Source organism: Bicyclus anynana, chromosome 13, assembly GCF_947172395.1.
Source record: "Bicyclus anynana chromosome 13, ilBicAnyn1.1, whole genome shotgun sequence".
Lineage (NCBI taxonomy): Eukaryota > Metazoa > Arthropoda > Insecta > Lepidoptera > Nymphalidae > Bicyclus > Bicyclus anynana.
The window spans coordinates 7,982,205-8,003,704 of NC_069095.1; the positions used below are offsets into that span (position 1 = coordinate 7,982,205).

General features: G+C 36.1%; 3 protein-coding genes across 3 annotated transcripts; all 3 read right to left on the reverse strand.

Annotated features, from left to right (window-relative positions):
* Positions 1-33: 33 nt before the first annotated feature.
* Positions 34-9,260, reverse strand: LOC112043064 (uncharacterized). The gene is made up of 5 exons (XM_024078328.2): positions 9,102-9,260; positions 6,842-7,067; positions 5,130-5,281; positions 1,212-1,370; positions 34-238 (listed from the first exon to the last, which is right to left on the reverse strand). Exons 1-5 carry the CDS (start codon positions 9,163-9,165, stop codon positions 66-68), a joined length of 774 nt encoding a protein of 257 aa, XP_023934096.2. The 5' UTR covers positions 9,166-9,260; the 3' UTR covers positions 34-65.
* A 1,573-nt stretch (positions 9,261-10,833) lies between these two features.
* On the reverse strand, positions 10,834-14,677 carry LOC128198677 (uncharacterized). Its single transcript, XM_052885100.1, has 5 exons — positions 14,562-14,677; positions 13,049-13,274; positions 11,883-12,034; positions 11,239-11,397; positions 10,834-11,094 (listed from the first exon to the last, which is right to left on the reverse strand). Exons 1-5 carry the CDS (start codon positions 14,623-14,625, stop codon positions 10,922-10,924), a joined length of 774 nt encoding a protein of 257 aa, XP_052741060.1. The 5' UTR covers positions 14,626-14,677; the 3' UTR covers positions 10,834-10,921.
* A 1,010-nt stretch (positions 14,678-15,687) lies between these two features.
* Positions 15,688-18,975, reverse strand: LOC112043071 (uncharacterized). Its single transcript, XM_024078335.2, has 5 exons — positions 18,833-18,975; positions 17,758-17,983; positions 17,321-17,472; positions 16,757-16,915; positions 15,688-15,918 (listed from the first exon to the last, which is right to left on the reverse strand). The coding sequence occupies exons 1-5, from the start codon at positions 18,894-18,896 to the stop codon at positions 15,743-15,745; spliced, it is 777 nt and encodes a 258-aa protein (XP_023934103.2). The 5' UTR covers positions 18,897-18,975; the 3' UTR covers positions 15,688-15,742.
* Positions 18,976-21,500: the final 2,525 nt, after the last annotated feature.

The window sequence follows — 21,500 nt, forward strand, 5'->3', positions numbered from 1 at the left end:
TTTATTTTTTATTTATTTATTAATCACAAACATCAAATTACACATATATTATGTACTAGTATGTATTACTTTACAAGATAAGATAGATCATCGGCAATGTAATTTTTCGACGGGATGAACTCGAAGAATTTTTTCAAAATATCAGCAAATATTTCCTTAGCTGCATCAAAGATTGAATCGCCGATAATCTCCAATATGGCTTTATAATTATTATTAAAATAAGGAACGATAGCTTTACCTGTAAAAGATATTTTTTTAAGTGCAACTGAAAATTTTATAATAATAAAAAGTCATATACAGCTTTATTAAATCTAAAAAAGTAAGTTATCTCGGATTAGGTCAAATGTTGAGCATTTAATATACCATCCATATAAAATTTATACTAATATACCTACTATATTTAAATCTTACTTTTAGTTTGTAAATTTTAGTAAACTTTTAGTACACTTTTAGTAAACTTATTTAGTTTGAAAAAAGGTCAATTAATAGAACCCCTATAGCTTGGCAAGTTCATTGATGACACTCCCATGATATGCGGGCGACGGGGGGAAAGACTGCGCGGGTGTAAAATCGTGCGTGCGGGGAAGCGTCAGTCGTGGGTTTTTCATTCATCGTTACACGCCTCCCGGCCCGCGCGGACTATCGGGAGTGTTTCGGACGAATTTGCCAAGCTATAGTCGGACAAGCTTACCAATAGACTAACGAATCTGGTGTATATATAATGGTTTATTTATTTTGCTATCATTCGCGAAAAGCCGACGAACCCATGCGACAACGTCACCCAGGTCCGACAAAATAGTCTCTACGTACGTTTCACCCCGAAACCGGAGCATCCTCAGGAGATGTTGAGTCTTTTGACTTTGAGACTATTTTGTTTCAATTCGAATTTGAGAGTATTTTGGTTCAATCCAAAATTCAAAATTCATTTATTTCAATTAGGCTTAGTTTACAAGCACTTTTGAAAGGTCATAATTTAAATTAATAAAATAATAGTCGAAAACTTAAAATTAAAGTTACGAGGGTTCCAAACGCGCCTTGGTCCCACAACAAACTCAGCCAAGGTTTATTTTCTTTTTTGTTTACCACCATTTTACAAACTTATTTAAAATAAATAGCAAAATAAATAAATCATTGTATAATCATGATTAACTTCCGCAAAGTAACGCCTGCTTCAATCTGAAACTGGTGCAGTAGGGTGGATAGAAACTTACTCATATCCTCTTTTCCAACCATTATTTTCTCAGCACCAAAAGTGGCTTTTTCAACATCGTACTTGTATTTAATCTTTTTGCTCAAAATCTTGAAATAAATTTCGCCGTCATCTTTCTTGAAAGGGATAAGTGGAAAGTCAAAGCGCAAGAATAACTTATCTGGAAATGAAATACATTATATCTATAAAATATAACCATTTCAGTGAGAATAAAAATGTTTTGATTATATTAAACTTGGTGAAATTAATTTAAATAAACTTTCCAAAAATCTGGTTGGGGCGATAATAATGTCATAAGTGCGTTAAAACTGAGGCGGACAAAATCGGCTAATTGTCATAATTTCATTGAGACGTTATTATACAAATAATAACGCGTAGATTTAATTAAGTCTGGAACAAATAATAAACTTTGTTTTATTTTTGTGATCGGAGGTAAAAATACGTAAAAAAAATACAAATTTATTGCAAGCATCAGTGAGCAGAAGCTAATTAAACAACTAGGCATCATTGCTATTAAAATCTACATAATCTCGCAGATAAATATATCAAACCAGTAGAAGGTTCCCGTTCTCGTATGAATACGGTCATAAACGGCTAGGTAACTCAATGTTAATGTAACTAACATCGTCCATTGATGATACAAATAAACAAACGCACTTTAAAATTCATAATATACGTATGAATTTGACATGACGTATCTCTTTTTAACCGACTTCCAAAAAGGAGGAGGTTCTACGTTCGGCTGTATGTATGTTTTTTTTTTTTTTTTTATGTATGTCCAGCGATAATTCCGTCATTTGTGGACCGATTTTGAAAATTTTTTTTTTGTTTTGAAGGGTTTGATTCCAGGGTGGTCCCATTTTTTTCATGTTAGGATCTGATGATGGCATCCTGGAGAAATCGAGGGAAACTTTAGAAAATCGTAAAGACGGCTAGTGCGTTTGTTAGTGTTTCCATAAGGTATTTTAAACCACTACAATTTTATGAAGGTCTGGAGTTGGTCTGATGATGGAGCCGATACACAGACGATGGAACTCGTTAACGATTTACAGCAGGTACCTTTTGTTTGGGCTTGATTTATTTGTATTGATGAGAACTTTCCACCTAGATGGGTTGTTACTGTATTAAGGGTCTGATGATGAAGACGAAGGAGAGTTAAGAGAACTACTCAACGGTTCACAGTAGCTACCTTGTGTTTGGACTTGATAAATTTGTATTTATGAGAACTTTCCACCTAGATGGGTTGTGACTGTATTAGGGGTCTGATTATGGAGATGAAGGAGAGTTAAGGGAACTCCTCGACGGTTCACAGTAGCTACCTTGTGTTTTGACTTGATAATTTTGTATTGATGAGAACTTTCCACCTGGATAGATTGTGACTGTATTAGGGGTCTGGTGATGAAGATGAAGGAGAGTTAAGGGAACTCCTCGACGGTTCACAGTAGCTACCTTGTGTTTGGACTTGATAAATTTTATATTGATGAGAACTTTTCACCCATATGGATTGTGACTGCACAGAGGGTCTGCCGATGAAGACGGAGGACAGCCACCTTTCACGTTTTTCTGAATATTCATATTACGTGAAGGGGGAGTGAAATTTTGTATATGAGTTAAGGTAGTATTTTTAAAATTGGAATGGGGATGATGACTAGGTTTGAATATATTGATTTTTATGATACATTCGGGTAAATAGGGTCAATGTTAACTAATTTATACATAAAAAGCAAAGATTGTCTGGATATTTGCAAAATAAATGAGATTATAAAATTTCAAAAACTACTAAAATTTTTTTATCGTAATTAGATGAAAATTCATACAGTTTTAGCTTCCTTACATTAAATGTGACATTTTTAAATATATGAACTATAAAGATAAACGCACAAATAACAAAGATATTAGTAATTTTGTTTGAACGCGCATACAAATCTAACGATCATTACATGCCTATGACGTCATTTTTTCGAGCCATTTTGTATGGGGCGTTTTTCAGGGATCCGCGGCAGCGCCGCAAATCTGACTCTTTAAATCCCTGTAGCTCCGAAAGTAATGATCGCAGATACCCTGTTACTTTTACAAAATTGCTTTACTATTAGTATACTCTTAATTTATATACAATTTAAAAAACTGTCATCATCCCTATTGTAGGACTTAGATACTTATCATAAGAAAATAACGTTTCAACTAATTGCTCATTAATTTTTGTTCACACTCAGTAGGTGTGCTAACACTAAAAATTAAAAAATAAAAATTTTAATAAAAAAATTCAACCGACTTCCAACTCAAATATTAACCTAAACTAAAAAGCAAAAAATAACATCTTACCTATGTGCTACCTTCTGATCAGTTTGAAGGCGGTGCCAATCCAGTGACATGTTTTAATTAAAGCCGTTTCTGAAAGAACCACAGAAATTGTGTAATTTATACCGTCCGATCTTAACCTACGCTAGTGTAGTCTTTGCCCACCGTCCAAAAGCGACCCTTAGGCCGCTTCAAACCCTACAGAATCGTTTTCTGCGTCAAATCACGGGCGCGCCGTGGTTTTTACGCAATAATGACCTCCATAGAGATCTAGAATTACCGACAATAGCTAAGTACATGAAACAGCTCTCTCAAAACTATTTTGACAGAGCTGCCATCCATCCCAACCAACTAGTGGTTGAGGCCTGCAATTACACTCCCAACCTAAACGCTAACTGCAAGCAGAGGCGTCCCAAGAACGTCCTTTACGATCCAGACGATGACATAACAACCGACAATGCTTCCCAGGTAACACAATCACAAGCTACACAGCGTCTTCGCCGGCGAAGACGAGGTCCCCGATATCTAACGTCACCCGGACGTGGGTTTTCTAACTCACGATCTTGGGGGCGTCCGGACTGATTCACTCAGGTCACGGTTACCTCCTCCAGAATGGCCTTCTAAGCCGAGGTCCGAGTCTCATAGGAGACGCCCTTAGAGAGCCGTTCCGTCCTCTATCTTTCTTTCAGCCTTCGGGTCACATCAGGCGATGCTTCTGCGCTCGCCCAACCCCCCCGGTGACGCCGTAGTGGTTCCGCAGGGAGCTATCGGCACCTACTCAGACAGAAAAAAAAAAAAAAAAAAAAAAAAAATGTAATTTATATGGCTTGAATTAAAACATCACTGGATTGGCACCGCCTTCAAAGTGATCAGAAGGTAGCACATAGGTAAGATGTTATTTTTTGCTTTTTAGTTTAGGTTAATATTTGAGTTGGAAGTCGGTTGAATATTTTTATTATTAAGAAATCGGTTGTCTGTAAAGACGGTTTACTGACGATAGTAGAACGTGACAACGTTAGAAAATACTGATGGAATGGTTCCATTTAAAAAAAAAATAATTAACGTATTTAAAATTTAATTAAAAATAAATAAATAAAATACTTTTCGTTTTTCTAAAATACTGTTTAATAATCTTCATAGACAAGAATATATTTTATTTCTAGTGAAAAAAGTTGGCAACCCTAGAGCGAGATTATTTTATTTCTTGTAAAAAAGTTGGCAACCCTAGAGCGAGGGAACGATGCATGACGTCATCTTTTTCCGAGTGTGCATGCCCCATCGAATTATAAGACGTTGTCACGTCAATAAAACGATATGATCTCTCATTTGGATCAAACTTTTTTTTAGACAGGGTTTTGCTCATGCCAATATAATAATTAATAAATAATGTAATAATTAATAAATACATACGACCCTTATGTACACACATCACTCTCTAGATCCAAAGTAATCGTAGTGTGTTATGGGTGCCAAGACAGCTGACTTCATGTAGGTACCTAAGCGTGTTTCTTCAAAAAACTTTTGATTTTTTCAAAAATTTTTGATTTTGATTTTGAAACTTCAGACCGCCCTTTCTTGTAATAGAAATATATTTTATTTATGTAAGCTAAGCTATAATTACCAAGTTTAACTTTTCCCTTGCCCGCGCTGTCAATTGAAGGAGTTCCAAAGACTCCTTGAAGTAGTGGACTCGTGCCCTCGACGACGATGTTGCCTTTTATTATTAAGTCGCAAAGAATTTCCTGTACACCAGTTTGTTTATCTAAATCAACACTAAAACAATAAGCATACGTTTACTTTAAAGGTCGTAGGTCATTAGACCCACCCGGGACCGGACCCGCACCGCCTCGCCTCGATTGGTTAGTATTCTTTGTATGGATTTGTATGGGCATGCGCTCACTACATCAACTACGTACCATCACCGGACCGCCTCGCCGGGGGTGTCCACGCGCCGGCCGCGAGTGGACCACTCGATGTTGACATGCTTGCCTCGCGTGAACCGCGCGTTGACAACGCGGCGTCCACCCGTGATCTACCTGTCGAGTCTCGGAAATTCGTTGACCACGCGAGGTTCAATGCTGGACAACGCAGCGTCCACCCGTGGTCCACCTGTCGGAGACAAGTGGACGCCTAGCGCCGAGGCGGTGCGGCTCGGGTCCCTAATGAGCTACGACCTTAACTCTAAAACTAGACTAATGGAGGATACCTTTTATCTCATGCAAAGAACGCATAAAGTTTTTATGAATAGTCATTATTTTACACCATATTTATAAACTAAGACGACCAAAGCTTTAGTAATTTTCATCTCACATAATATGATTTTTGACGAACTAACTCTCTAGCGCAGTTAGTAAGGGAGAAAAAAGTAACTTTCTTCAAAAGTAAGCAATTTAAACATCAATCACACTAATATTAAAAATTTAAGCGTTTTGGCTGAAATTTGGAATGGAAATAGTTTTCACTCATGATTAACACATAGGCTACTTGCATCCTAAAAAATCCATGGTTCCTGTGGTATTTGTGAAAAACTGAATTCCACGCGGACGAAGTCGCGGGCGTCCGCTAGTATTTCATAAACGAATTCCTACATAGAAAAATAGTGTTCATATTTTAACCAACCAACAATTACCCCACACTATGAGATAAAAGAGTAAAATCAAGTTATGTGTTATTTTTCAAGATTTTATTTCACATAGTCGACATTTTTACGACATTACAGCTTTCTAGTAAATAAATAAATAAATAAATAAATATACTTAAACAATACACGTCACTATCTACCCCCAACAGAGCAGCTTGTGTTATGGGTACTAAGATAGTTGATATTATAATATTCATATACATTTATATACTACATATAAATACTTATATAATGTATTAATACACACAGACACTGGAAAAAACCCATGTTCATCACACGAATATTTTCCAGTTGTGGGAATCGAACCCACGGCCGTGGATGCAGAAAGCAGGGTCACTACCCACTACACCACGCGGCCGTCGCGCCGTAGTAGATAGTAATAGTCTCTGAGCTAAACCACAGATAAACAGACTGACATAGCGAAACAATGAAGGCTCCTTGTTGACTTTGTTGTTGTTGAAAATATACCCTAATATATAATATATAAATAAATATACGGCTTGGCACCGACTCTCACGTGTCCTATATGGTGAAGGAAAAACATCGTGAGGAAACCTGCACACCTGAGAATTTTCTTAATTCTCTACGTGTGTGAATTCCGCCAATTCGCATTGGCTCAGCGTGCTCAACAGTGAGTCTAATGGGTAGTTAGTGATAATAAATGGGCGTTAGTAAAAAAGTTAGTTACTTACTGGTATTTTTTAATTTGGCATTTACTGATACCCTTAACAACTCCATCGGTCATGGTTAGTTTGATCGCTTCCAAAACCTTTATTGTCATGTTCGTAACTTTGTAGGGATCAATGGGAGGCATATTTAATTCCGGGATACCCACTGAACCGATTTTTCGTAGACTGCTTTCGAACAATTCACCAATGCATTCGTCGTCTTTAATACTACATTTTGATAGTGTGTCCACTGAAACAAAAGACGTATTTTAAGACAAAAACGAAAACAAAAATATCCTTAAAAAGGCGCTGATTGCGCCAAATAAAATGTCCCAAGACTTCTTTCCGAAAATTGCCGCATTTGGTTAGGCGGACGCGCCTCTTGTTGTCAGTTGGTTGTCACTTTGTTTCTTGGTGATTTCCGCGTGCAAGCAAATGCACACAGAGTCAGTGAAAATCTAAAACTATTGAAATGTAATAGTTATATTTATAAAGTGTTTTTATTAGATAAAAAATATCTAAATATAACGTGATCGACATGGTTAGTAGTTAGCAGTAGTGTGTATGATGAAAACAATTTCTGCTAAGTTCTTGATTGTCCGATGTTTTCAAAAAATTTAATTTTAACTGTAGTCCTTTTCCCTTTTCCCTCCAAATAGTCGGAAAAGACTATTACGACAATAGGCCATTTGGGCGGGGATAGAACCACCATCCCTGGGTGATGAGTCCGGCCGCTTTCGGCTCACTGCTGAGCCGGAGTCTCCTCTCAGAATGAGAGGGGTTTGGCCAATAGTCAACCACGCTGGCCCATTGCGGATTGGCAGACTTCACAAACGCAGAGAATTAAGAAAATTCTCTGGTATGCAGGTTTCCTCACGATGTTTGCCTTCACCGTTTGAGACACGTGATATTTAATTTCTTAAAATTCACACAACTGAAAAGTTGGAGGTGCATGCCCCGGACAGGATTCGAACCCACACTCTCCGGAATCGGAGTTCGAGGTCATATCCACTGGTCTATCACGGCTCTCCCACTGGGCTATCACGGCTCTCTTATCGTTGAGCTATTGAGGCTATAGAGGCTATATAAAATGAGGTAAGTACTAGTATGTATGGATATTGCAGGCTGACAGCCTGTCTGTGTATTATAAGATGGTATATATTCGTACATGTGTTAAAACTGAAAACCCCATAATATGTAATTAAATTCAACAAGCAAAAACTCAATTATACAAAAAGTTATCAAAATTGTCTCACACGATTCCGAGATCTAAAATTATACACATAAATATCCCTGTAGAGCGAAAAGTCATTAACTCGAAAATCACTGTTTTGAAATACGAACGTTTAAATTTATGAAAATTTTAAAATTCATAACTTTTAATTATCCTTATGTACATAGCCTAATTTAAAGATACTTTATCATTTTATATTAGCAATATAAAAAGAAAAATGTTTAATAACAGAGGAAAGCAAAAATATATGTATTAATGATTTTTCTCTTTAGAATCACTGACTTAGCAGTCAGTTAATTAATTGTGGTATGTTTTACCTGTATAACCTTTTAAATAATATTAAACTACTAATAAAACTATATTAATGCAATAAAACTTTTTTAACGATAAAATATAAAATAGTCGATTTAGTTTGTTTTCGTTTTCATGTGTTGCATTGAGTAATTAAAATTTTCGTTAAGTGTTAGTGCGTAATGGGAGAATTAACTAACTTTAGTTAATTCTCCCATTACGCACTAGGTTCTAAAGGGTACGTACTTTGCACATTTCATAATACAAAAACTATGGCAGCTACAAAAACGACGGTTGTACAGGTATTTAGAGAATAAAATGGTGTATCCTATGTCATTTATAAATCAAAATGACATTTTTGGGACTTAGTGACGTTAGTGACTTCACGGGGAGAATAATTATATACAAGAAATACTCATTAAAATATGATAGATTTTTCAAATCTATACTAATATTATAAAGCTGAAGAGTTTGTTTGTTTGATTGAACGCGCTAATCTCAGTAACTACTGGTCCGATTTGAAAAATTCTTTCAGTGTTAGATAGCCCATTTATCGAGGAAGTCTATAGGCTATATATTATTCTCGTATTCTTACGGGAACGGCAACCACGCGGATGAAACCGCGCAGCGTCAGCTAGTTCTGAAAATATCTTTCTGTGGATAAATTATTTAAGAACAACAATTCCGTAAATCACGCAAGCAAAATAAGTGAGGGTAGAGACAATTAATGAAACTGTTCAAAATCTTTAATGAGCTTACCGAACGCTGTTTCACATTTTATTAATACTGCGCACGCAACAAACACTAGTTTCAATATAAACATTGTATCTTGTATGATAACAATTGAATGAATGTAAATCTATTCCGATGCACCCATATTTATACAGACGGTGCAAATTTGAAGATGCAGACCATAAAATATAACTAATTGCAAAGATAACTGACTTTTTTACTGAGTTCCATGGTTTTTGCTGAAACAACAAAAATGCACCTATAGTTATACTTATAGCAGCAGGTATTTTAATTTAAACACTCATAAGTGAAACCGAAAAGAAATACTCTAAAAATATGTTGCGTAGCGATTTAGACAACTGAACAAGGTTTTAATTATATAATTTACAAAAATATTTTTTACAGTTTTCTTTTTCGTCCTCAGTTTTTACAGTGTTCTCGTTGTCATCACATCAAAGCAGTGGCAAAGAAGGCCGACTAAAGCGATTTCCAACTTAGACCGCTTTACAACAAGTCGAGCGCAAGCATCCACAAAAAAAAACATTTTTCATACATCGCAGGGCAAATATTTGATGAATGCATATTCAATAAAACCGGACAAGTGCGAGTGGAACTCGCGTCACGAGGGTTCCGAACGATGTTAATCTATCATGTTTTTTAAACTAACCTGAAATTGTACCTAATTATATAATTTTCAGGCTTATTTGTTTTGTTAAATATTTATCTGAACCTATAAGTAAAAAGCTACTTTTTTTTCAACTCTCCATCTTCTTCAAGTAAAAAGCTACTCTTTTTTCAACTCTCCATCTTACCTCCAATAAGTGCTCCCCATATTTAAATTTTACCTATTTACGATACATCCCTGTATTTGAGCTACAAGAATTGATTTGTGTACCAAATTTCAACTGGATTGGTTCAGTACATTCGGAGAAAACAGACAGACTTTAAAATGTGCACGAGTGATATTATAAGGGTTCCGTTTTTGTACTACGTACGTTCGGAACCCTAATAGTATCGGTTTTAGACTGGTTTAATTACAGTTTTAGTGACGGTTGCATAATCAAGATATGGGCAAGTACCTAATGCACGATTACAACAGAATTCTCATTATTTTCGGTAAATTATAATCTATACTAATATTATAAAGCTGAAGAGTTTGTTTGTTTGTTTGATTAAACGCGCTAATCTCAGGAACTACTGGTCCGAATTGAAAAATTATTTTAGTGTTAGATAGCCCATTTATCGATAAAGGCTACAGGTTACATATTATCCCCGTACCACGCGGGGGAAATCGCGCGGCGTCAGTTAGTACATGCCGGTGGAAGGCCGGTATACAATTGAGTGCGCGAACGAAGGCCGGAGGCATTTTATGTGCTTGGGTAAAATGCCAGCCGAAGTCACGGTCTGAGGCTCGATCATAAGCCCCCGGCCGAAGGCCGGTGCACAATTGAGTGCGAGACCGAAGGCCGCGCGTTTTATGTGCTTGGGTAATATTCCCAGTCAAAACCATGGTTGAATACTCTCACAAATCACAAACTCCCGGCCGAAGGCCGCTGTACAATTAAGTGTGCGGCCAAAGGTTACTACAACCAGTAGACTCCTTCGCTTGATCTGCATTTAATACACGCGTATTATTTTTTTCTACTGGCTAGCATAACAAACAAGTATTAAATTCATTCCATAACACTAGACGTCGTCTAACTACTCGTGTATATCACGATCTCCATACATTTTTGTTCTTGTAAAGAAAACACATTGGTGAAGTATGAAAGGACAAAAAGAAACATTTAATAAACACTATTTATTTACCACAAACATAAAATTACAGATATTTAATAAAATACGTTTTAGTCTACAAGATAAGATAGATTCTCGCTGAGGTAATTTTTCGTAGATATGCGCCCTATGAACATATTGTAAACATCCACAAAGATGTCCTTGCCTTTCTTAAAGAACTCAGGGCCGATGATCTGTAGCATTATTTCATAATTATTATTTAAATAAGGAATAACAACTTTACCTGTAAAGGAGAAAATTTTGTAAGTTCAACTAAAATAGTTACAATTTCGAATCAGGTCAAATGTTGAGTAAGCTTAATTTAAATCTAACAAATAAGTTTGAAAAAACTTGAAATAATAGACAGTACAGACGCATAGAAACTTACTGATATCCTCTGATCCAACCATTAACTTCTCAGCTTCAAAAATGACTTTTTTAACATCATACTTGTATTTAATATTTTTGTTCAAAATCTTAAAATAAACTTCACCGTCCTCTTTCTTGAAAGGGATGAGTGGAAAATCAAAGCGGAAAAATAACTTTTCTGAAAATAAAAATATGACATATCAGTAAATTATTACCTATTTTAATATTGTACACATAAAATGTTTTGATTATAATCAACTTAAACAAACTTAAAATATCAAGTCAGGTCATTAAGTTTGTGTGTCTGTGGAAATACACGGTATAATATATTACATACTAGTAGACGCCGCGCGGTTTCACCCGCGTTGTTCCCGTTCGTAGGAATACGGAGATAAAATATAGCCTATAGCCTTCCTCGATAAATGGGCTATCTAACACTGAAAGAAATTTTCAAATCGGATCAGTAGTTCCTGAGATTAGCGCGTTCAATCAAACAAACAAACAAACAAACTCTTCAGCTTTATAATATTAGAATAGATTAATCACTAAAAATGTTACTTCCACTGTCAAAAGAATTTTCAAAATCGCTTCAAAAGATCCAGGGACTAGGTTGTGTGTGAGGTTGTGGGGCACAATTATTATATACGGTTAAGGTAACATTACCAAGTTTAACTTTTCCCGTGCCCACGCCGTCAATTGATGGAGCACCAAAGATTCCTTGGACTGCTGGACTCGAGCCTTCGATGACGATGTTGCCTATTATTGATAAGTTGCAAACAAATTCCTGTACGACAGTTCGTTTTTTCAAATCCATACTAAAACAATAAGTATACCTTTTTTTGCTACCACTAAAATTAGATCAAAAGAGGATATTCTGACTTACGAACCTAGGTACTTAAGGCTCTCTGTATGCGATATAAGAGAGAACGTAACCAATACATATACAGTAGAACCCGCTTAACACGATCACGCTTAAAACGATTTCTCGTCTCTCATTCTCTCTCGACGTTATTTTACACCAGTCCCTACAACTTTAGACATGTTTCATACATTTCTTAACGCCTAATACGATCCGTCATCCCGCTTGATACGCCTATATGCCACATGCGTGTAATTCCAAGTGCGACAAGCAAATAGATCAGAACACCATAAAGGTCCTTAAACAAGGTTGCAGGACAAGAGTAATACATGGTATCTTAAAGAACTTGAAGACCCTGACTGCAAACGCCCTTGACTGTGCATGATACCATGCTAAATTGAATATTTTGAAAATGCACTGCAAAAGTTAAATTACATTGAAAATTTCTTAATTGCTAATGAATCAAAATCTTTTTGTCAAACCAAAATAGTAGAAGTAACGTAATAAGGTAGTCTACACACTAAATACACAATTTTTTAAACTATTTATGTTTACATTACGTTTTATTTTTCACTATCGATGATCCCCCCTTTCATCCCTATCCCGTTTATTACGCTTTCCCGCCTAAGACACGTTTTTAGTTGGGTCCCTGCAAAATCGTATTAAACGGGTTCTAGTTATTTCAGACAGAAGTGGATAGACATAATTATGACAGGACAATTGAGTACGAAGTACAATAGGATAGCTAGTTATATGGATAGACCATAAATACATACAACAGCGACAGCGGTGAAATTAGGGATCTCGTGTACAATTTCAAAAATGAGCAAGTAACAAGTCAAGAATTTAACAGTCTTAAGGTTAAAAGTGAATAGGTACCTATATTTTTGACAAGCGCGTTCCACTGTAGGCCGCATCTTTCGCTTACCATCAGATGTGATAGTTAATAATAATAAGGTTAATAACTTACTGGTACTTTAATGATTTACATTTACTGAGTCCCCTAAGAACTCCATCGGTCATCGTTACTGTGACCACGTCCAATACTTTTACTGTTACGTTCGTAATTTTGTAGGGATCAATGGGAGGCATATTTATTTCCGGGATGCCCACTGAGCCGATTTTTCGTAGACTGCTTTCGTAAAAGTTACTAAGGCATTCGTCATTTTGAATACTACATTTTGTTAGTGTGTCCACTGAAACAACATATCGATAGATTACAATCTACCGAATAAATACAATGTTAAATTGTAAGCAGTATGTTCAGTTCACAGTCTATCGACAGTTTACAATCTCGCGAGACAGATATAAAACGGAGGTCCTGGGTTCGATCCCCGGCTGGGCCGATTGAGATTTTTTTAATTGGTCCAGATCTGGCTGGTGGGAGGCTTCAGTCGTGGCTAGTTACCACCCTAAGCAAAGATGAACCGCCAAGCGATTTAGCGTTTCGGTACGATGCCATGTAGAACCGAAAGAGATGTGGATTTTCATCCTCCTCCTGACAAGTTAGCCCGCTTTCATCTTAGACTGCATCATCACTTACCACCAGGTGAGATTGTAGTCAAGGGCTAAACGTGTAAAGAATAAGAAATAAAAAAGTTTATAATTTAACGGTGACATATACACAAAAACGTGGTCTACTAATGAGATCTAAGGACGTAAAAAGTCGAAAAAGATTCAAAAAATCAAATATCAAAATCAAAAATTCATTTATTTCAATTAGGCTCAGTATACAAGCACTTTTGATACGTCAGTTAACTATTTGTAAAGATTCTACCACCGGTTTGGAAGGCAGATTCTGCTGAGAAGAAACCGGCAAGAAACTCAACAGTTGCTCTTTTTTAAAAAAAAAATCATACAATAATATTATAATTACAATTTATGACAACATTACAATTTCTCATAGTTTTACTTCCTGTGTGAAGGTGGAAGCTGATCCAACGGCCTCCAAGCAACTTTGTCATTAAGGAACTCATCGATGGTGTAGTAACTTCGACTAAGCAAATATTTTTTAACACATTGCTTAAAGTTATGCATTGGCAGGTCCATCACAGTCTTGGGAATCTTGTTATAGAAGAGTACACCCAAACCTACAAAAGATTTTTTTACTCTTTGGAGACGATATGCAGAAATAACTAACGTATGCCCGTGTCTAGTAAGACGTGGGTTTAGAACTCCTTTTCGTTTGTACGAATTAATATTTTGTCTTACATAGATTATGCTGCTATATATATATTGACAGGCTACTGTTAGTATACCTATTTCTTTAAACTTTTGACGAAAGGACTCACGTGATTTTAATTTATATATTGCACGAACTGCTCTTTTCTGAAGTACAAATATGGAATTTATATCAGCAGCCTTGCCCCACAACAAAATACCGTAAGACATTACGCTGTGAAAGTACGCAAAATTCGTCTGGCTGTCACAGGCTATCGTTCTATAGAGACAATTAATATAGTGTTGGAAATCATTGAGCTTACCGAAGGCTGCGTCACATTTTACCAATACTGCGCACGCAACAAGCACCAATTTCAGTACGAACATTGTATCTTCTCTTATGAGATTTTTTAAATAAATATATATTTAAATACACGTATTTATATAGACGATGCAAATTTGAAGATGCAGACCATTAAATACACCTAATTACGAAAAAGGAGATAACTAGCTTTTTTACTGAGTTCACGGTTTTTGCTGAAACAACGAAACGGCAAATACAATAGCAATAGGTATACATTTATAATACTAAGGACCCATAAAGATATATGTACTTTAAAAATATATTACGTAACTTGGTTTTGCATTTGGACAACGGAGTGAAGCTCGAGAATTATAATTTTCAAAACATTATTTTTTTTATTTTTTTTTCGTCGTCACAGTGTTGATGATATTTATTTCAATAAATTAAAAATAAAATGATGTCTATCCTATAAAGATCTTTTAGTAACTAAATGTAGAGAGAGAGAACAGTTTTGACTTCGTTGTTCACATTTATGGATCTAGAAGTCTAGAGCAGAGATTCCGAACTTTTTCATAGACCATTTTTTAATTAGTTCCCCTGCTAAATTTTTATTCAAAACTCGACAATAAATGTGATTAGGTTTACCTATGAAAGTTTTCGTTGCTGGTGAATCAACAGCCACCACGACATTATAACAGTTAAAAAAAAATAGTGTGAATTGATTACTGATGATGATTAATGATGATTGATTATTGACTAGCGGAAGCTCGCGACTTCATCCGCGTAGAAATTAATGTTAACTTTCAATCCTTAGTTCACCACTTTAAAGGTTGAATTTTAAAAATTCTTGAATCACATCATATTTCGTAATGATTTATAAAATTAACAAATTTTTAAAACTGTAATTCTAAAAATGAAGGACTTTCGATACAAACTTTCAACCCCTGTTTCACCTCCTTCTATTTTTATTTTAGGATCAAAAAGTACCCTTTTGCTCCATTGCTAATTCATCTTTATCGGTTCAGCCGTTTAGCCGTTTAGCCATGGTAACAGACAGACAGATAGACTTACTTTCGCATTGATAATATTAGTATAGATGGTCTTGCCATTACAAGGTACAATTGTGTAGGAATAAACGAAAGACATTCAGGTAATACTATTTATTCAGTACATTAAATCACAGACATTTTAAAATACGTATTAATTTTCAACATAAGGTGTTAGATCCTCTTCAAGGTAATATTTTGCCGCTACATTACCGTAAATTAATTCTACTGAAGTAAATGCAAATTCTATAACCTTATCAAAGAATACTCTACCGAAAGTCTTCAGTATTGTTTTGAAATTTTCGTTTAAATAAGGGACGACAACTTTACCTGCAAAAGATATAATTTTGTATATTAAAAAAGTTACTTATCTATCAATGCATGTAGTAGTATACAATATAATTTGTTTTTTTATGTACTTTTAGCTGACTCAGAAGTGGATTACAAAAATAAGAAAACCAATATCGAACAAAGGTTACATTCACAATATTTGTCAGGACCACTTAATTAAATCAAAGTGTAACCAAAATAAGACCCTAGAATGGAAGAGAATGACCTTGAGTGTAGTCACGAACTTGTGATCGTTGTATGTTTACGTAGGGGTAATGGATCCCTTGACAGTTAACTAACACTCCGTTTTTCCACTCAAGTCACTCTCCCATGTAACTTTACATAATTTAGGAACAGATCCCCAGCTAGACAAGCTCGCTTAAATAGAATCGTCCTTTTGAAAGCTTATAAACAAACAATTTCAAAATAAGGGTTATTAATATAACATCGTTTTTGAATAGATCGATGAGTTTTTGGCTTTAGTATAGATCCTGACCTGAGAGACCTGGTCGCTAACTGTGGCCCTCATAAAAAGGCTCTAAGTCACTCAGCGGGCGATGGAGCGAGCTATGCTTGGGGTTTCTCTGCGTGATCAAATCGAAAGCGCAGTGTTGGTCGACCCCCCACTAGGTGGACCGAGGACATCGAGCGGGATGCAGGAAGCAGCTGGATGCTCGCGTTTTGTTTGGAAGTCCATACAAGAGGCCTAACGGCCTTAATACTGAGCTTATTCTTTCTATTTCTGAGGTTAGAAATCAGGGTTTGCAGTCACGTGACATGACGATTGTCTTACAACAAAGGCTAAGTTAACTTGTGAGTATTAAAGGAAATAACTTACTGATATCCTCTGATCCTAATGTTATCTTATCAGCTGCGAAAGATGCTTTATCGACATCATATTTGTATTTAATTTTTTCTTTTGTAGTTTTAAAATAAATTTCACCGTCTTCTTTCTTATAAGGGATAATTGGAAAATCAAGGTGCAAGAATAACTTTTCTGGAAATCAAAATAATATTAAATTATTGAGCATCATACTAATAATAAATCAATCAAACATTTTATATTTAGCCAGAATATGGTATATGTAGATAATTTAATACATATACCACTTTCTTCGCATATTTCGATGGACGTTGGGGTCCCAAAGTGCTGGAATGGCGACCCCGCACTAGTAAGCGCAGTGTTGGCCGACCCCCCACAAGGTGGATTGACGACATCAAGCGTGTCGCAGGGATTCGCTGGATGCAGGTGGCTCAGTATCATGATGTTTGGAAGTCCCTACAAAAGGCCTATGTCCTGCAGTGGACATCCATCCGCTGATATGATGATGATGATGACTACTTTCTTAAGCCTTTCATACTTTCTTATCTTTGATTTATTTTATCACAATAAAGTTTTTACCAAGTTTAACTTTTCCCTTCCCCGTGCCATCAATTGAAGAAGTGCCAAATAATCCTTGTGCTGCTGGACTCGAGCCTTCGAAAACGACGTTAGTTCTAACTGTTAAGTCGCAAACGAATTCTTGTGTGCCAGTTAATGCCTCCATATCAATACTAAAACAGAAAACATTACAGGTACTATAAGAAGCATTCCAATGAGCATAACTTCAACAAAAAAAACGCTGATTGACGATATGAAAATTAAATAATTTTCCTCGTAATTTTGTTGATGCATTCAAACATATGAAACACGGCTAAAATTCACGTGAGGTCGGAGTATGCCCGACTAGTTTCGAACCCATACTGGGGCCTTAATCATGAGCTGTGAAGCGGTAGTTTAAGTTCTAAAATCACGATTCATATTACTAAATACATTTGAATGTTACGTTAGGTACTCACTGGAACTTTTTTACTTGGCATTTACTGATTCCCTTAACAACTCCATCGGTCAAAGTTATTTTGATCGAATCCAACACTGTCACTGTTACGTTCGAAATTTTGAAGGGGTCTATGGGAGGCATATTAAGTTCCGGGATGCCGTCTGAGCCAATATAACGAAGTGAGTTTTCGTACAATTCAGCAATGCATTTGTCGTTTTTTATACTACATTTCGTCAATGTGTCCACTGAAATAAAGAAAAAAATTAGTATTATATTTTTATTCTTTACAAGTTAGCCCTTGACTACAATCTCGCTTGATGGTAAGTGATCATGCAATCTAAGATGGAAGCGGGCTAACTTGTTAGGAGGATGATGAAAATCCACACTCCTTTAGGTTTCTACACGGCATCGCTTGGCGGTACGTCTTTGCCGGTAGGGTGTAACTAGCCACGGCTAAAGCCTCGCACCAGCCAGACCTGGACCAATTAAGAAAATCTCAATCGGCCCAGCCGGGGATCGATCCCACGACCTCCGTCTTGTAAATCCACCGCGCAAACCACTGCGCCGCGGAGGCCTTAAAAGTGAGGGACTTTGGGATCTCAAGGTACTGGAATGGCGACTCGCCTATTATTGTTCGAGCCCTCACCAAGCGGACTGATGCCATCAAGCGAGTTCCAGGGAGTTGCTGGATGCAGGCGACTCCGGGTTATGGTGTTTGGAAGTCTCTACAAAAGGCCTTTGTCCGTAGACTTCCACCGGCTGATATGATAGAGGTTTAGTTTTATTCCGTTTAAAGTACAGAGCCTTAAAAGTTATGTCAATGTATTATTACAAATTATTATGGACGTATTTTTTTTTCATTTTTCTAGTTTATTTATTTGTCCTATCTTGAATTTTTAACAATGTTAATATTGGACGTAATTATTTTTATTTCATAATTTTTTTTTTTATTAACTCGAAAACTAAGATATTTCCTAGAAATGAACGTTCTCACGAAATCCTTTTGTAAATTCACGATAAAAAAACAATAAAAGTCTACCTTTTATTGTTTTTTTTTTTGACAATTAATGGAAGTTAACAATCATTGAGCTTACCGAACGCAGATTCACATTTTATTAATACCGCACACGCAATAAACACCAGTTTCAGAACAAACATTGTATCTCCTTGTCTATGTACAATTGAATAAATTTAGATTTATTGCGATGCACGTATTTATACAGGCAGTGCACAATTGAAACCGAAGTACATAAGCCTAATCGCAAAAACAGAGGTAAGTTTTTTACTGAGTACACAGTTCATAGTTTTTTCTGAGCTATATGAAAATACTTATACGTATAATAGCTGCATTAGTATGGAACAGCATACCCTAAAAAAAGTGTAATTTACCTAATGTGGCTTTGCGGTTGGATCACGGATTGATAGCTTTGTTTTTAGAATAATGATAATTCCATAACTTATTGAAAGGAAGGGTAAAAGTTTATTGAAATAACATTTACAATTTTGTAGAAATGTGTTTTTTTTTTATTTATTCTTGTTTTTCTTTGTCTTCCTACTTTTCGCAAAGTTCTAGTGTCCATCACAAGTGGTTACAGAATTAGAAAAAATGCAAAGGAAAACCTGAAAATCAAAAAATCTAAATAAGTAAGCGTTCAGATTACTTTCAGCAGGATTACATAGTTGAAGTGCGTAGGTAGTAAGTAGGTAATTTGTTTCCTGGCTTTTATAATTATTATTAATTTTTTTTTAATTTTTAATAATACATATGAATTAATTGATTATGAAACACGGCTAAAACTCACGTGATATTATTATTATTAAATTCTAAAATACATACAAAATTTACAAAACTCTATTAAAAACTTATAAAAAAATATATTTTTATTATTTATTTGGGTATAATGAAAGCTATCGTAACCAATATATTAATCGCGGAAAAGTGATTTTTGTGACTTCTGACCTTGTTTTTGAGATTTTAGAAGAATTTCAAGACAAATTTTAAAACACTAAAATGAAGGTGTAGTAGGTAGGTATACGTACTCGTAATCTCTTATACCGAGGTTTACCTCCTTAAGTTAATTGACTAGCCTAATACTGATTACGTAAGTCTGCAGATTACTGCGATAACTAGCAGACGCTCGTGTTTTCGTCCACAATAAAACGGTTTCAAAAATCCCGCAAGTATCTATTTTTTCGAAGTAAAAAGTAATACGCTGTTCCATACTGTCCCCTATCTTGCAATTATTTATATCAAAAATCGGTTCCGCCGTTTAAGATGTCAGTATTGACAAACAAACATAAAAAATTGTAGAAATAATAAGTAAAAAATACAATATAGCAAACTTACAATACATAATTACAAGCACTTGAAAAAAAGTTATTTTGAAATCATAAACAGACAGAGACACTTCAATTATATTATTTATATTCGTATGATTATGTGTATTAATGATGTCTTGTTGATGATTGTGCTCGCCTAAATAGTTTCCAAGTAAGTGAGACTACTGTACAAAAAATGTTGGGATATTTCCTATCTTTAAGAGCGGTACGCATTTTTTTTTAATATTCTCTACAAGTTAGCTCTTGACTACAATCACACCTGACGGTAAGTGATGATGCAGTCTAAGATGGAAGCGGGCTAACTTGTTAGGAGGAGGATGAAAATCCACACCCCTTTCGGTTTCTACACGGCATCGTACCGGAACGCTAAATCGTTAGTAGTAAGTAGAGTAGTAACTAGCCACGGCCGAAGCCTCCCACCAGCAAGACCTGGACAAATTAAGAAAATTTCAATCTGCCCAGCCGGGGATCGAACCCAGGACCTCCGTCTTGTAAATCCACCGCGCATACCACTGCGCCACGGAGGCCCTCAAAACATTACTTGAAACGCGAATTTTCTCACGTAAACCCTATCCGTTCCGTGATAAAAGTTACCACTATGTTACTCAATAACTTGAGTAACATAGTGGTAACTTTTCCTACCTTTCCTTCCAGTGAAGTCCCAGTCATATTGGCTCAGCCGTTCCCGAGCTAAGCCAGGACAAACAGATAGATCAACCAACTAGTGGTTGAGGCTTGCAGCTACATCCCCGATATCAACGCTGATTGTAGATTTAGACGCCCAAAAAACGTCCTTTACGATCTTGACGATGACATGACGAACGACAATGCTTCCCAGGCAACACAAACACAAGCTACACAGCGTCTTCGCCGGCGAAAACGAGGTCCCCGATATCTGACGTCACCCAGATGTGGGCTTTTTAACTCACGATCTCGGGAGGGCCCGGATTGATAGACTCAGGCCAAAACACCCTTCCCGAAAGTTTTTCTTCTAAGTCGAGGTCCGTGTCTCAGAGGAGACGCCCTTAGAGAGTCGTTCCGCCCATCTACTCTGCTTCTGCCTTTGGGCCCCATCAGGCGATGCTTCTGCGCTCGCCCAAAACCCCCTGGTGATGCCGCTGAGGTCCCATAAGGAGCCTACGGCACTTACACAATCAGAAAAAAAAAACAAACAGATAGACATACTTATTTTATACTTTGATATCTAGGTATTTTATAGATTAAAGTTCTAGGTTTATATCTATATTCAACGTCCTCGTATATTCTCGGCTTGTCGTTAGGTCACGGTCTTAATGTTTATCGATTAGGAACGTTTTTCATATTGCACATTCTGTATGAGATATCAACAAAAAATATTTATAGGTAATACTATAATTACTTTTAAATTAGCGTACATAAAAACGGGGTTTTGATGCACGTTTC

Coding starts and splice junctions, on each gene's coding strand:
- LOC112043064 (XM_024078328.2), bottom strand. CDS start 9,165: ATGTTTATATTGAAACTAGTGTTTGTTGCGTGCGCAGTATTAATAAAA. Junction 5,282..6,841: donor TGCCAAATTAAAAAATACCA/GTAAGTAACTAA, acceptor TTATTGTTTTAG/TGTTGATTTAGATAAACAAA. Junction 1,371..5,129: donor CAAGGGAAAAGTTAAACTTG/GTAATTATAGCT, acceptor TTTCATTTCCAG/ATAAGTTATTCTTGCGCTTT.
- LOC128198677 (XM_052885100.1), bottom strand. CDS start 14,625: ATGTTCGTACTGAAATTGGTGCTTGTTGCGTGCGCAGTATTGGTAAAA. Junction 13,275..14,561: donor AAAATGTGACGCAGCCTTCG/GTAAGCTCAATG, acceptor ATGTTGTTTCAG/TGGACACACTAACAAAATGT. Junction 11,095..11,238: donor GGTTGGATCAGAGGATATCA/GTAAGTTTCTAT, acceptor TCTCCTTTACAG/GTAAAGTTGTTATTCCTTAT.
- LOC112043071 (XM_024078335.2), bottom strand. CDS start 18,896: ATGTTTGTTCTGAAACTGGTGTTTATTGCGTGTGCGGTATTAATAAAA. Junction 17,984..18,832: donor AAAATGTGAATCTGCGTTCG/GTAAGCTCAATG, acceptor TCTTTATTTCAG/TGGACACATTGACGAAATGT. Junction 15,919..16,756: donor ATTAGGATCAGAGGATATCA/GTAAGTTATTTC, acceptor TATCTTTTGCAG/GTAAAGTTGTCGTCCCTTAT.